This window comes from Sparus aurata, chromosome 4 (assembly GCF_900880675.1).
Source record: "Sparus aurata chromosome 4, fSpaAur1.1, whole genome shotgun sequence".
NCBI classification, from domain to species: domain Eukaryota; kingdom Metazoa; phylum Chordata; class Actinopteri; order Spariformes; family Sparidae; genus Sparus; species Sparus aurata.
This window is the reverse complement of record NC_044190.1, coordinates 7,025,694-7,042,841: the sequence shown is the minus strand read 5'-3', so window position 1 is coordinate 7,042,841 and position 17,148 is coordinate 7,025,694. Positions and strand designations below refer to the sequence as shown.

Genomic DNA, 17,148 nt, shown 5'->3' with positions numbered 1-17,148 from the left:
TGAAGAGACATCTTTATTAAACAGACACCAATGATGAATATGACTTGGATGATGTCAAATGAGTGATTCTGCCTCAGGATAATATTGCAGTATTACAGTGTAGTTCTTTACACTTATTACAATATGATGAAATATATCAGATTGGTTGAGTAAATTATTATAGAAAGAGACAAAGTCTGGTTGTAGATGTATGAATAAAGACTAAGACTTTCCTCATTTTCAAGCTCTCCACACAACATGGTGACATAAAAGTCATTGTGTTGATCGCGTTTGCTGATTCTTACAAAGCTTACATTGTACACAGCTGGTTGTGGATCAGACTTTTTCAATGTCCAAACTATGTCTACACAGCATTTAATAAGAAGAACCTACTCAACAGCCGATCAGACAGCAGTGTTACTTTTGTTTTCAGTTGTGCTTCATGCTGCTGTATGTTGGCATGAAGTAGATTACATTGCTGACATGATGATACGGACTCATTGATATCATACCCTGGTGAAGATTTAAAAAAAAAAAAAACAGACATGGACAGGTCCCAGGAGATGCAATAAAGATAAAGAGACAAATCCAGTTCTACTGCTGTGACACCAGCCTTAGGTCACCGCACATGGTTCATGCATGTGTGACATGGATGTAATTGTTGTTTGTACATTTATTTTGAAGAAAAAGTCACATTCTCTGTTTTCAGCTTCTTCTAACTCCAGCTTCTTCTAGCTCTTTTTGTTGTTTGTGTCTTTCTTTCTCTTGTAGTTGTTTTTTGAGTCTCTTTGTAGTTGTTTTTTGAGTCTCTTTGTAGTTGTTTTGTGTCTCTTTGTAGTTGTTTTGTGTCTCTTTTTGATTGTTTTTTTGTCTCTTAATGGTGTTTTGTGTCTCTTTTTGATTGTTTTTTTGTCTCTTAAAGGTGTTTTGTGTCTCTCTTTCTCTTTGTAGTTGTTTTTTGATTCTCTTTTTAGGTGTTTTGTGTCTCTTTGTGGTTGTTCTGTGTCTCTTTGCGAATGTTTTTTGTCTCTTAATGGTTGTTTTGGGTCTCTTTGTAGTTGTTTTGTGTCTCTTTGTGGTTGTTTGTGTCTCTTTGTCTCTTTCTCTTTGTAGTTGTTTTTTGAGTCTCTTTGAAGTTGTTTTTTGAGTCTCTTTGTAGTTGTTTTGTGTCTCTTTGTGGTTGTTTTGTGTCTTATTGTAGCTGTTTTGTGTCTCTTTGTGGTTGTTTTGTGTATGTCTTTGTGGTTGTTTTGTGTCTCTTTGTGGTCGTATCGTGTCTCTTTGTGGTTGTTGTGTATGACTTTGTGGTTGTTTTGTGTCTCTTTGTGGTTGTTGTGTATGACTTTGTGGTTGTTTTGTGTCTCTTTGTGGTTGTATTGTGTCTCTTTGTCTTTGTGGTTGTTTTGTGTCTCTTTGCAGTTGTTTTTTTGTCCCTTTGTGTTTGCTTTGTGTCTCTTTGTAGTTGTTTGTGAACATTTTTTGCATCTATGTGGTTGTTGCATTGTGGGTTTTGAAAAGGTGGGTGGAATAAGAAAGATCATATGCAGCTCTGCTGTATCGATTTTGATCATTTGTTTTTAAATTGTGTTCTTGGTCTGCTTTTGTCTGTAAGTGCAACTTAGCCACTGAGTGACATCACTGGAGGCAATGTAGCAGATTACTTACAGCTTCCTCTGGAACCACAAAAGGACTTTATACTAATTTAAGACTTTTAAACACGCTATAGTGTGTTAAATTGGTGAATATAACCTTTAAACATTATTTGGTGTCTTTTCTCCTCCGTGAGTCAACTAGCATGTTTGTGTTGTGGACAGAACAAGATATTTGAGGATGTCATCTTTTCAGCACTTTCTGACATTTTATAGACCAAAACAAAGTGAATCATCGAGAGAACAATCAACTGATTGCTCAACAATGACACTAATTGTTTTTTGCAGCTGTGGCACTCAGATTCATCTGGGTACATTAGCTTCTTAGTCACTTGATTTCTTCCATTTGGAAACAAACATTTCTAAGATACTTTAAATTCTCCTTTTGCATGAAAAGTCTGCCACTGAACTATTAAGCAACACGAAATATGAAAGATATACAATGTTGAGCCTTAATCTCCATTGGACAATGAACTGGAGATGTACAGAATGAGGCTGTCTGCTGTCTGTTCCCAATCCCAGAAAATGAAGGAGAAATATTTTTATGAGAGGAATGATTTTCACCAACTTTATTAAACCTGCTGCATTTGAGAGTAAAAAGCAAAAGGAGGACAGCGGACAGTCTGCAGCAGTGTTTATCTACCAGGCACTCTATACAGTGCAGCTGCGTTCAGACATAAATATGACAGATTACACACCCACATGGGTTTGTTTAGAGCGTCCCTAGTTCTGTTTACAGCTTTACAGCCACTTAATTATTTAATTTCCCTCCCCTTTCCCATGATTTAGTAACCCTTCTTTTCTTACATCTCCTCTTCCCACCACAGTTTTGATGGAGAGATTTTTGCACGATCTGCCTCAGTATGAAGTGGTTCACCCCACGAGAGTGGATGCCAGAGGTCACTTCCTGTCCAACTTCCTGTCTCACCATGCTCGCCGCGTGCAGCGCCGGGAAGCCTCAGAGGGACCAGTGGCCTCGGATCGAGTGTTCTACCAGTTGTGGCACGGTGGCCACAGTTTGCATTTTAACCTCACCCTCAACCCACACCTGCTGGCTCCTGGCTTTCTGACGGAGAGGAGGTACGGTGGCCTGGATGGAGCTCGGATCCGTCCTCCTGGATCCTCCCAGTGCCATTTCCTAGGTGAAGTGTGGGACGAGGTCACTGTTAGAGGCAGTGCAGCCATTAGCACCTGTGATGGACTGGTGAGTAAGTGTGAAGCTTGAAGTCCATTGGAAGTTTTATAAGAATACTTACACTGCGATTGTTTTGACAGATATTGCAGTATGAGTTGCAGTTGGGGAATGCTAATTCTTAGTGTTTTTGCTCTGAAACATTAGAAAAATTAAGATTTTGCTGGGACCTGTACCAAACATGCATGTTCCCTTGTGTCTAGAGAATATGATTTGTCTACTCAACCAAAAAACATAATTTTATTGCTATGTTGTGACACATTGTACCTCTATCACAAACATTGCAGCTCTCTCAAATTGGCCATATTGTTTTTTTTTTTTTTTATCACATTTCCATTAATTGCACTGAAAGCGCTAGCTTTTGCCACTGATGGGTTAAGTGTTGATGTAAGTGTGCTGCAGCCATGCCAGGCCGCACAGAGCAGATCAAACCTGGAAGTCACGCAGCGGAACAGCTCAGGGCATCCAGAAAACCAAGGGAAAATCATGTAATAAACAACCTCAGCCGTCAACGATATCAGGCAGGCATGACACTTCGAGTAATAAAGAAAGGCACCTCTTAATTTAAGAGGAAGATCTTTTCTGTAACCAGAAACACAAAACTCATTCTGAAATCTCACAGATGTCAGATGCGAATTGATAAGAACGGTGGAAATGTGGGTCAGAGAGAGGAGTTTATAGTTTAGTTTAGTGACTTTAGAGTAAGTCACTAAGTATTTAACTAATTTTGATTTTCACCACTTGAGATATCAGAGCAAGGCTTCTCCTTGGCCGAGATTTTTCTGTTGGTAACAACAGAAGGATCTTATTATAAAACATCAGCTCTCTATGTTTACGAATCACTTCAGCAGTGATTTCAGACCTCATTCTGTGAGTCACAAGCACTTTTAGTGGATGTACCTGTCCAGGTTTGAAGACATGCTGCCAGCTGAGGACTTCTACTGGACCAATTCCAAAATGGAATTTTAGTTTGGTAGGTATTAAACATTTAAACATAAGGCTCAGGTTTAAAAACACTGGAATGAAGTAGCAGTGCAAGCATTGGAGCAAATATTGTATATGCACAGAGTGCAGTTTATTCTACTTCTGTTTTCTCTATAAAAGTAACATTTGAGGCTGAAGAACAAAGCGTGACTCCCTTCAGTGCATCTGCATGATCACAGCAGGAATCCAACTGCACGCCAAGTTCTGCTCAGTCATATTCGAAAACTGTTCATTCTGCCTCTGTGGTTGCAGATTGGAGGTATAAGTTAACAATAATTTAGTATTGGGATCATTTAGCATTCGTCGGTGCATTCAGAGATTTTAAATTGACAACAGACCATTTTAAATCTCTGACACAGCACGATCACAACGCTGCAGATATGTTGCTCCTCATTATTACTTTTTCCTTTTTTTGTTCCTTTTGGATAAATTGCAGCTGTTTTGCCTTAAATGGACCAAATTCCCACTGAGACAGCCCCTTTAAGTTCTCTGTTATACACGCAGTGTGCTTGACCATGTTCACCTGTAGAGCCTACTCTGGTTTATTGAATCTCAGAGACGCCCGCTCCACTTAAAGTAAACAAACACTGAAATAAGAGAGTAATAAAAGAATGGATCCATTTTAGTATGGGGGGGGGGGGGGGGTGAATTCTCTTCTGCCGCTTGTCAACAACGTTCCTCACAACAGCAAATAGGACTGTGATGACTGTGATGTCTGAGATTGTTCCCTTTGTGGAATTGAAAAGTATCGTCATATCTGCCCAAATATTGTTTTGTTTTGAATTCTTCGAGGTTTGGATTTAGTGACAGTGAACTTCATGTAGATTTCTAGCCTCAATCCCATCCTGCACATTGTGCTCCATCAGAATGAAGCTTAAGAGAGACATGCTGTGCTCATTTTCAGGTTCATAATTCTGTTTTTGATTACGACTAGAATAAGTTTACATCCTTTAGGCTGAAAAATCCCATCCATTTTCTCACACTGTCCAGTGCAGCTCTGTAGTCTCCCTCTGTTTGAAAGGCTCTGTTTTAGCTGCTGTCTCTTTAAGGCTCCTCCTCCTGAACACCAAGTCTGCTCTGATTGGTCAACTCACACAATGCTTTCATGTCACGATCACAGTCACATTAATGCACCCATCTTAAAGCAACAGTTAAACCCCAAATGAGTGTTTTGTTGAGATATCAGCCCTACAGATGTCTGCCTTCTCTCCAATATAAAGGAACTAGACAGCACCTAAAGCACCTGAAAAGAAAAATGTGAAAAGCTCAGCAGCAATGTCTCTTTCCACAAATTGCTACACAGAAAGAGGAAGTGTAGTTCTTGGATTAAGATGTAGCCATTCAGCATTGGATATGGGCCAAGGTAACACTTCCCACACCACCACCACCTCTAACACCATCCATTGATCCCTGTTGTCTATACTTGTCCTACTTTCTCCACATCATAAGAGGCTTGTTGGCCCGCGACCAGGAGACAGGCAGTTGTTCTCTCACCTGTCGTCCATCATTCTTCCTGATTTGTTGCCCACTGAACTGTCGTGTTTCTTTGCTGACAGGAGTGGAGCTCGGCACAGTAGGCACAGTCTCCTGCTGCTATATCCCCTCTCCATCATGGTTAAGTATATGTGGTGTACAGAGATTCTCTTCTGCTCACCACTTTTTCTCTTGTGCCCTCCCCGCTCACATGTGTCTGGCGTTGGTTCATCACTAAGCGTTTCCACCAACAAAATAATCAATGACCACATGTTTTTGATCAGTGCTCCCTTTTCTGTTAATTAGAACTGTGCCAACAGTGCACAAACATCTCAAAACAAAAGTGGATTCTGAGAGGCTTGAATCAACAAATCTTGTACCAATTTATGCCCTCTTGATACTACAAGCCGAGCCCTCAGGCCCTTCACCCACGGTTTTCTTGGTGTTCATTGGAGACATCTCAACACTGCCTCCAAGCTTTGATCTCTGGATTCAGTGGACTTCCTTTTTAGGCAGGCATTTGGATAGACTATTTTAGGTTAGGTTTTATCGGCTCTGTATTCTACTTGGTATTTTATTGTGTATTTTTTAATGTATTTGTTGTTTTTATTTTGACTTTGTCGACTATGAAGCACTTTGTGACTGGTGTCTGTGAAAGGTGCTATTTAAATACATATTGCTTGCTTGATACACAGTTCAAGTCATATTGATCACGCATCTGTTCTCGCCAAATGTAATGCTTCGCTGAGTATTAACAGAAAAACCTCGACCCTGTCTGCTTATGTTAAGCTGAATCTGCATGGATTCCTGGAGTGGCCGGCTGTTGTATCAAGCAAGTGTGGAGCTTTCTTGTTAACAGGTTGCATTTGAATTCATCTTTATTCCACAAAAATCACTATGTGCATCTTTGAGGTCAGACAATACATGTCCTTGTTCTTAGATATTTATAAAGCAGACACATTGGTGGTTCTCGGCCGGGCCTGTACAGCAGCTTCATTTCTTACTAGTTTTTCGGTCTTTCTGTCTGAAGTCTGGTCTGCAGCAAGTGAAACACAACATCAGCTGGACTGAGGTCAGGTGAATGACATGGCCAGTTACTACTATTCTTCTGTTTTGTCCTAAAATCACAAGATGTTGTTCTTAACATGTGTCCAACACTGCTCACACCTGTAATGTCAACCCATAGCCAGCTAGTTAGCTGCAGCATATTAAACATCATGCAAACTTACCTACAGATGTCACTTCTGTCTTTTAATATTACTGTTAACAAAATACCGTGAGCTACAGCGTGAAGTTTGTTTATGCTGTTTCCTGTTCCCTGCTGGTGCTCAGCCTGCCAGCAGCTGACATGCCCCCTGTTTTCTTCCTTATGGTACTAAAACTATTGACAATAAATGTAAAAACACTGACATTATATTTTACAGGGAAAAGGGTTGACTAAATGTGTTTTCATTTGGACTTTCGAGCTGAAAACTTCACTGATGTTTAATTTCAAATCCAGTCTGAAAACCTGTGAAACACATGCTGTAGTCTCTGCACTGCAGAACATGTGCCAGTACTCCTGCAAAATGAACCCCGGCAACATAAGAGGTATCGTTATATTATTTGAGGTTTCTTTGTGGATGATTTGATGTCCTACTGCTGTTGTCCCAGATTTTCTATATATGAAATATTTCTTTGACTGTTTTGTCTGTCATTCCTCTGGAACATTTAAATATGGAGCTGAGGGAAAGCAGTTTGCTGTTTTGGAGGAGCTGACTACGACTCTCAGCTCGTTAGTGTGCATAAATGTTCAGAGGAATTGGTGCTAATCTCCATCTGCTCCTTAATGGAAAAAATGTCACTTTCACTTTAATAGGAGCCTTTTCAATAATCTTTGGTGGGCCACTATATTCTATGAGGAAAATCTAGTTCCTGCTGTGTTACTAAGGTATTTATTGACATGTGTTCAAAGTTTTTGGTCTAAAAAGATTCTTCATGCGGGTCGTTTTATATCCATATTGTTCCTGTAGTTACGCTGTAGCAAGAGCACGAATCATCAGATCAATCAAAGAGCTGATTTAGAGCTCTCTCTCACTGCCGTTAACAGTCTAGAAATAGTAATTTTCAGAAATAATCAATGATTATATTTGTGTACAGATAAAGAAACATTGGAGATAATACACACTCCCGTGGATATTGAGTATTTGGTGTGTACTCAGTGGAGCAGCACCTCCCATTACAGCCTGTGGTGACTGAGTACTGAGCAGGTTAGAAATCCAATTATCTAAACTGTTGTACAACAAATAGGAGTATTACATCTGTCAGGATGTGTATATACCATTCTGAACAGCCTGCTGAGCAAACTGTGGCAGTCATTACTGTGCAATTCATCCACCTCCCGAGGGTTGTCATGGTCAAACAAGTTAAATGGCTGTTATTAAGCATTGCCTATATATTCAATTAGCCAAATTGAAAAGCTGTTCATTATAAATTAAAAAGAATGAGCAACCTCTCCTGTTATCTTTTAAGTCAGGCAGTTTTTTTGGACTTTGATCCACAAAATATTTCTACACAACAGTAAAAACATGGACAGTATCTTGCTATCTTGCAGCTCTGGTAAATAAAGATTTCTTTCTAACAATTCATTCCATGTGGCACAATGACAAAACAATATTTCATGTGTGACTCTCTTGGTCATATCTTTGATCATGATGATGATGAGGAGAGATTCCAGGAAAGTGACAGAGAACATGGATTAGAGGACGAGGTGTGAGATGGAGTCAGAAGAAAGTGCTATGACCCCTGCACTAATGTATCGACTCCCACGCAGACAACAGCAAGTCGTTTCCTCTGACTGAAAATAGAAACTTCAGAGTGAAGTAGGGGGATTAGAACATTAGAGCTGCAGGACCTTCTGCAGGGTTTAAAACCAGCCTTAAGTCTTGTGTCACCACCAATGATTTCCCATTTTTATTGTATTCTTTATTGTTTGTCTTACACTGACAAACGTATTGTGGTGTTTTATGTCTTGATTTTGCTGTTCTATGGTATCTAAAATGTATAACCTTTATCTTATCAGGTATTCTCTTTGACATCAAAATCTCTTTTGCAAGAGAGACTGAAGTGAATGATATGAAAAGCAAACAAACAGGTGTGATTTGTGATGCATGACCACTTCACATACACAAGAACCTCACTTTGTGAGCCGCTGAGGATCAACAGAGGTGATCCACTGATTGTTTTTTCTTTGTAATCTTTATTATTATTGCACACATGTATGATAACCTATAGTACTAGGTACTAAGTGGAGAAGGGGTAGGAATTAATAAGCTAATGCTTCTTCCTACTCCTTTTCAAACATACAAAGGGTTTTAATGACTAGTGCTTCTAGTGCATTTAGCATTGTTAATGTATTTAAAAGGTGCTCAACATTAAAGGAAAGCAGTATATGCATGTTCAGAGAGCTACAGTAATATCTGACATCCTGCTGAGGTGCACAGCAGCTTCTTTTGTTCCACACATGCAGATACACATGCAGTGTCTGACAACAAGCAGTCTTCGTCATATCCTTTATGGCATCAACAAATATAAACATCTCAACAAAAGCTTGTACGTAAGACTGGGCGATCAACGTCAAATCAGTATGCCTCTGTTTTCTACTTGAAAAACTGTATGTACATTCTGTCTTATGGGTCTTCTACTAATCAATGCGATCAAAGGAAGAATAAGTCAGACTTAGTTTTGTTATGGTTTTAGATTTTTGAACCATAGCAAGAAACTCGAGCCGTTTCTTTAAGAATAAACCCGATTCAATTTAGTACAAGCCTTTTACTCAAAGCATGAGTCATCTGTAGTAAATAATGGGTAAAACACAGACTTTTGATTACTGTTGTGCTGTAAAATCATGCACAGCTCACAAAAATACCACCTGGGTGCAGAATAATGTAATTAAAAATCTGAATGGTTGGATTTTATATCGCCTCAGAGTCCAGACGGTGTTACTGATGTTTCCCCAGAATCATGGGAGCATTCACTAGAACAAGGGACACATTGAAACAATACAAACCATGTCAAATCTAACAGCATGAAAGTCTAAAGGTCCAGTCTTATGGTTTATACTTTTCTTTTACATTCTTACAATTGGAGGCTTCTTTTAACAATCACACTGCCAGGTGATGTGCAGCCACTGACAGCACTGACAGCCTGTTACTGTTTGTGTAAGAGATGGAGGTAAAAAGCCTCGACTCTGCCTCTACTCTGCTAGACTCTCCACATGGCACTGCACAGATATCGTAGTTCCAGCCCTGCTGTCTGAGCCCTAATGGGACTCTGTGACTGTATGACAGCTGATGGAGATTTAATGGGAGCAGAAGGTGGACAAAAATTAAAAATAGGGCGAGGGTGGTGACCAGATACAGGAGGGAGCTACTGGAATTTGTGTTTGGCACCGTGCCAACAGGGTGCAGTAATTTAAGTGACATCTGATCTTTACCCCGGCTCAGCTGCACCCTGGATGTGTCAGCTGCACACTGGATGTCTAGAGCCAACATAAAACATCAGCCTGTTTCACCTGAAGCTTGCTGGGTTTTGCTTAATGTGCTGAGGGTAAGTCAGCGCTGTGGGCTTCCAAATCATCACCTGAGGGCACTGGGCTGAGATATAGAGGATAAAGATGGGTGATTTCTAAAGTCATAGCTCTGATAAGATTTATTGTGTTCAAACATTTTCCCTCCTCTCTGAACTCCTCAGTAGATGGTGTACCTCCTGTACCGGAGTGTTAGGAAGCTGCACTTATAAGTTAGATGTTCTTCACATTCTCATTGGCTCTTTATCGGCTACCATTCGACAGATACCGGTCAGGGGTGTGCATCTCTCCCTCATAAGATGATTGGATACAATTCACGGATGATACATTTTAAATACAGAACGATTTGGTGCAATGTGATGTGATGCGATTGGATACGATACAATGCAATCTAATACAGTTCTTAACATTTGTTTAATGTAGACATTCATTTTCCATTATAAATGAAATAAGCAATTCTATGAAATTGGCATTGCTTACCTTATCATGTCTCGAAAGCCATCACTCTCAACCACACTGTAAGGTCGTAAGTCCTTTGCAATAAAACGGGCTACACATGCCGTGATTACCTTGGACCTCGCTGAGTTGTGGCTAAGTTGTGGCTGGGAAAAGTCTTTAATAGCCATGTCACATCTTTAACGTTAAAAGCGGTTACCGATTCGTATCGGTGAATCTTTACACCCCTAATACCAATAAATTGGAGAATTTATAAATGTATCATCTGTTACGCATCCCTGTACCATATCTGTTATTTACAAGCACATGCAAAGGAAAATGACAAAAACTAACACTATTCATTCGTTTGTTTAACTTCCTGTATTTAGTTGGTATATTTTAGGACTGGAGAGTCGATTTCCAGCAGTTCTGCGGCTAATGCTGCAGAACGTTAAAGAGATCTGCTGTGTTTTTGAGTTTAAGGTGTACTGTCATAATCAAGCAGCTCTTCACCTGAGTGTAAATAAACTTCTTTTTTTTAAAAAAGCAGCCAAATATAACATCTGACCTTTGTATTAACTGAGGCTTAGCTTCAAGGCACTACTTTAAAGTAGAAGAACTGTGAAAATGCCATATTGGAAGGCCTGTTTAAGGAAAATCTGATTATTTTTATGATAGTTTAGTTATCGATTAGTCTGGCTGGTATTTTCTTAATTAAGTGATCAGTCAGTTGGTCCATGAAACTTCAGGAAATGCTGAAAATACACATCACAATATTCAAGAGCACAGGGTGACCTCCAAAAGCAGCTATTTCTCACATCGGGGATCCTGGAAACACTAAATGTTTTGTTTTAATTTTCAACGAATATTCAGAATATAAAAATTACTTTGTAGTAAACTTCTCTACAATCAACTATTTGATTGATCGGCTTATTGCTGCAGGTCCACATCTGTGGTGGCAGAAGGTCAAATAAAATTCACAGAGGGCATCCTATTATAATATAGAAAACTGACATTTGGCCCTTCTTTTCTTGCTTTTTTTCAGACAGGACTGTTCAAGTTGTCTGAGGATGAGTTTTTTATTCAACCTCTGGAGAAGTCGAGCGATGACACCTCAGCACCACAAGCGCACGCCATCTTTAAGCGCCACGCGTCCCCTCCCTCCTGGAGACCAGTCGTACAGCCCAACTTAGGGAAACAAGCTCTCAACGGCACCTGCGGAAATTCAAGTAAATCATTTCTTTCTCATGTAAAAGTGAGAAGGTGTAAAACTTTACCTCTTGTTATCTGTTACTTAGAACTGTAATATAATACAGACAGCATGTGAGGATCTTTCAGTTTAAGGAGCCTCCATCATGACTTTTCTTGTCTGTCTCATGAGTCTGTCTCTGGCTAATAAACCGCAGCAGTCAGATGATTTAAAACGTTGAAATTGAAAAGCTCATAAATCTGCTGCTTAAAATTCAGAGTGGGTTTGATTGACCTTGGAAGAAAATTGAGCATTTTAGGACTTTGCACAGCTTTTGACAAGTGAAGAGAGAAAGAATAATAAGGGCAGGGAGGTCATGTGCATAAAAACTTTTTCTATTTACACAAAAGATCCAGTTCTCTCAAATATTGGGTGGTCTCAGACGATCTTGGAGGTGAACATGCTGTATGTGGAGGTCCTGGGCTGGTGTGGTTACACCTGGTCTGCGGTTGTGAGGCCGGTTGGATGTGCAATATTCACGCTGTCTAATCAGCATCTTGATATGCCACACCTGTTAGGCTGGATGGATTATCTCGGCAAAGGAGAAGTGCTCACTCACACAGATTTGGACAGATTTGTGAACAATATTTGAGAGAAATGGTTCTTTTGTGTAGAAACTATTTTAGATCTTTGAGTTCAGCTCGTGAAAAATGGGAGCAAAAACAAAAGTGTTGCGTTTATATTTTTGTTCAGTGTAGAAAAAATAGTATATACTTGAGTGTATCTTGCAAGTGTTATTTCATGCTTGTGTATTTTGTTGGCTCCGCTCAGTTAGATATCTATTTCTGTCTCCCATCTCCAGATTCCCATCAAAGTTTTGAAGACACTGAGAGACAGCGGGAGCGGTGGGAGCACCGCCAGCAGAGAAGAAGGAGGAGAATTCATCAACGCTCAGTCAGCAAAGAGAAGTGGGTGGAAACGCTCGTGGTGGCCGACCCTAAAATGGTGGAGTATCATGGAAGCAAAGCTGTGGAAAGCTACGTCCTCGCTGTCATGAACATTGTGAGTATGAGACAATTACAGTTACAGTAACGTAACATGTCCATGCATCGACCCATCTGTTGCTCTCCAGGACTTTTTATCAAGACACACCAATGTCCTCAAATGAATACTAAAATAATGAAAAACTCTGAACATTTATTTTAAAGAGTTACAGGATTATGAACATCTTTTCAGATGTTTTGAACAATACAGCTGTTTGATAGCAGATGCTGTTTCAGTTCTTGTGTCAACTCACACAATGAAGGGATTAAACCCTCCTCATCTCTCTTTTTTCAGCCGTGACTCCCTCGTCTTTCCCAATCTCTGTTATCACTACCTCCTGGTACGAGGTTAAGTAAACTGACTCCTTCTCTGTTATTGATTACCACATCCTACTGTTTTCCAAAAAAGAATAGCATGTGCTCTGACCGCAGCTACTGAAAGAGCTATCAGAGGACAGATCATCAGGAAAGGGAATTTACTGACAGAGGATCGCCTGGATTAACTGACTTAACAGACAATAATACACAAAGGAAGCAACCATTATACCACACATCCTCTCATGGCTCTTGTTTTGAGGCCTCTACACTCCAGCTTTGAACTTTAAAGTCCCAAACGATTCAGTTTTGTGAAAACAATCTTGCACTGCATCGAGGGAAACATCCTCTGAGCCGTGTCCAAACAATAAGTAATGGCATCATCTTCCTCCGCCACCAGCTGCCCCATTGTCTCATCACAGACGCTGTCTTGAAGTTCCACGACTTCACAAGAGGTTCATATTTTTGTACTCGGCTGTACTGTATGAACCCGGTGGTGCAGTATGATTTACAGCCCGAGTCGATCTCAGCAGAAAAAAGAGGGGAAACACAGCTCCTGACTTCCTTTCACATGGTGATCTTGTGGTTATGTATTGTCTTTCTTCCGGGATAATTTTTTATAATTATATGTTAACAAACAAACAGATCATACGGGCATGAAGACGGACATTTACAAAGCAAAGTTTGCACTGCAAATGTATAGAATGTGGCTTTAGAGGAAACATGAAACCAACTGCGCATTGTTGAGAACAAAAACTCCAGGGCTTTAAATAGCCGCAGCTTTCATTTTGGTCAAAAGTTAAACAGTTGAGAAAAATGGGTAAAGAACAGCTGGGAGCATGTTCAGTGTTACTGATAAGCTTTATAAAAATAATGCTGCAGAGCTGATTCAACAACAGGATATCTGTGAATGAGCACTACTGTGAGAAACAATGCTTATATAGTGTTGATGAATGAAGATTCGGTGTGGAGACATTTTGGCCGGCAGCTGGAAAAATGAAGAGAATCTGAGCAGTGGGATTTGAGTGTTGTTTCTAAGTGTCTGTGTAGTAACTGAGCTGTCATCAGACTCAAGTGGTTATTTAGTGAAGCAGTTGTTTTATCACCCTCTCTCTTCCTCTTTGGCATTGAAATCGTTGCAGCTTCTTGGCTGTGTTGGAGTCAGACTCTCTGACTATCACTGAGCAGCACCGTGTAGGCTGCAGCTGGACACTGACATTCTTCTTTCTGGCTCTGAACAAGACATGCATTGTGTTGAAATGTGGATGGAGAGCTGGAGCTTCATGCATTATGCAACAAGCGTAATGAATTTTTTTTAAATTATTAAAGTCTGCACTCCTCGAAGTAAAAGGGCTAAACAGAACCATATAGTCTAACTCTGGTAGAACCTTTTATAAAGGCTCCATCTGTAACCCCTTCTGGAGGGCTCTACCTAGAACCCAACTTTCCAAGCTTTCTGTCCTCTAAAGATTCACGCAAGGCTAAACCACTCTAGAACGCTTCAGGAAAAAAGTTTCAGCAGTGTTAACGGGCCTCGACTCACAGCTGGACTAAGCTTGTTCAGACCAAAGATTTGCGACAAGACAAGTTGAAACTTGCGATGTTCTGACACCAGGACCACTCGACGGGATGGCGCATCATCTCTATTGCAATGACTCCCTGCTCTTGTGTTCCATCAGAGGCTTTTTCAGACTTGATATAATTCGTAGTGTCTTAAAGTGTCGCTATGGCAGCGAGATACTTGCTACAGTGCTGTTTTCTACTGACGATGGATTGGCAGAAAAGAAAAGGTGTGTATGTAGTGAGTGTTTGGTTTAGTGACTCGTAGGTGAGCAGAAGAGAGGAAAGGGTGATGATCTCTTTCCTCTGTCTCAAGCTCTTCTATTTCCACCAGCTGACAGTTTGGATCGGACTTGACCCGCTGACTTCTCAGGTGATAGTGGCAGGTGACATGTATCATGTTCTAAAACCTGCCGCCGAGCCTTGACAAGTTGAGTCACAGGCAGCACCATCAGCCGACATGAGTGGAGCTGAGACGAGCTGAGACGAGCCAGCTGACACTGCTGCAACATTCCCCTGATATGTTCTAAAATGATTCTGCCCGTTACCTGTTTCACCAGCCAATCAGCTCCTCATGCACCCACCAGGAGTTTAGCAGAAGTGTTTTTGTGTTGCAAGGGTTTCCTATGGAACCCACACAGGGGGTTCTAAATACAGCCTTTAACTAGGGTTTCATCTATAAGCCTCTTCTTCAAAGAACATATTGTATTCTATAGATTGGGCACGAAATATGTGAATGTTTCTATGGGCATGTTTGCCTGATTGGATAGTGGACAGCTGTGTGACAGTGAATGGGAGGAGAAAGAGGAGGACATGCTACAAATGTCAAACACGAGACGTTGGCAGGGCACACCTACTTAAAGATTAAAAACTATTCCTCAGACACCCAGTATTGCATGACAGCATATTCCCAACAGCATGATGTGGCTGTGACATTGGTGGTCAATTATCCCAGAAAGGCAATTAGTTGTTCATCCAGCAGAAACCACTTAATCAGTCACCTAATCAAATGTGGAATACAAATATATTAAATTGAGTTATCTAAAAAAGGCCAGCGGTGACAATTAAACACTTGAATCGACTGGTCCTGCACCTTAGAAGATTTTATCTGCAGGCAAATTGAACTGATTAACTGGGCCTTCGTGTTTCTTATCTTGTATACGAGAGTGACGTTGTGTCTCGACAGAAGTAGTAAAACGAGAGAAGAATTTAAACTCTGCATAATTTGTGGACTCTGCACACCTGACCAGTCGCTGCATGAAGTAAGCGTGCTTCTCCGGTTGTCAGTTTCAGACAGTTAGGGAAATTTGTCTCAGAAAAGATGAGAAGGAGGTGGAGGCGTTGTCAGGCGTTGTCCCAACAGCTAACACGCATTTTGTTTGAATCATCCTGAACAAAATAATTCTATGCACATGTTTTATGAACCAGGGGTGTAAGAGAGGGACGCGAGCAAAAGTTGCAAGCAATGAAAACATGAATTTCTTCTTTGACAGTCAATATCCCGTTTACATTGTTGTCACCCATGTCCATCTGTTGGTTGGTTGGTTTGTCAGCAGGATTACACAAAAACTCCCGAACGGATTTCCATGAAACTTAGATGGAGGACGGGTCTCAGCCCAGAATAGACCCCACTATATGAAGTGTGTCACCGGATAAAGGAGATGGATCCTGGAATATTTCTATCACTTCCTTTGACATTTCAAGATTGTTAATTTCTTAAGGAATAAAAATCAGCATATTTAGGTGGCTGGTGTCTGTGAGTTTTACAAAGTGATGTAGATCCTCACTCTGGTGATCTTGCGTTATGAGTCAGCAGCTATGGATGGTTAAAGATTTTAGAGTGATATGGGGATATCCAGTCAATATTTGCTTCTGACTGCTGGGCTTTGGCGGGGGTTTGTGCTCTACTGAGTGCTAATCTGGTTATCTTTGTCTTGTATATTTCATGTTATTAGTTGCTGACTTGCTGCCCGTTCCTATTTAAGATGGTTTCTCATTGTAACAAATGATTTGACAGATGAAGGTCTAACACCAACTTGACTGACTGACTGACTTTTTCCTTCCTGTAGAGGGAAAAAGACATTTAGACATTTAGACATTTATCAAAACAGTTCCACGCGGAAGCTCCTGTGCAGCCACTTTATAATGATGCTCACAGTGTTGCATCCCGCCAGCTCCTTAAACCTCAGACCTTTGATCCACCGTTCTCCCCCCTCTCTTTTGCCAGTACATTGTCCTTTATCCTTGTCTGCCCAGCTCCCACTGCCTCCTGTCCTGATAAAAAGCAGTCCTCTGAATTGTCACGTGCCACCAAAGCTCAAGACCATGAATCGTTTTGAGAGCTATAAATGTACTAACTCATTATCCTTTCACTGTATTGCAGAAGTTGAGTATGTTTTGAGTGGGTTGCACAGTTAATTTAACTATAATTGAAATCACAATATGGCCCAGTGTGATATCCAAACTGCAGAAGCTGCAGTTTAATGATAAATGGTCAAATGTGTGGAAAAGCAGCATTTAAATAAAGTACTGTTGTGCTGCAGAGAAGCCTCGTCCACAAATCTTTTCTCTGAATGTAAGAAAACATGTTTGTTTTTGTGTCACAATCACAATATGTGTCAAAATAATTGCAATATGATTTATTCTTTTCACCAAAGCGTGCAGCTCTAATTCTCATGCGTTGGATATAAAACAACCTGATTACAAACTGTCCAAGCCAGCCATCTTATTTCCAAGTGAGATATTATTTTTGCTGTTTTTTC

At 40.4% G+C, this 17,148-nt stretch overlaps 1 protein-coding gene across 1 annotated transcript in view; it reads left to right on the top strand.

Annotated features, from left to right (window-relative positions):
* adamts7 (a disintegrin-like and metallopeptidase (reprolysin type) with thrombospondin type 1 motif, 7) overlaps positions 1–17,148 on the top strand; it is a 92,310-nt gene that overhangs the window by 3,740 nt on the left and 71,422 nt on the right. The window contains exons 2-4 of the mRNA XM_030414292.1: positions 2,456–2,832; positions 11,325–11,508; positions 12,331–12,530. Coding sequence (XP_030270152.1) covers positions 2,456–2,832; positions 11,325–11,508; positions 12,331–12,530 — 761 coding nt within the window. The remainder of the gene's footprint in view (positions 1–2,455; positions 2,833–11,324; positions 11,509–12,330; positions 12,531–17,148) is intronic.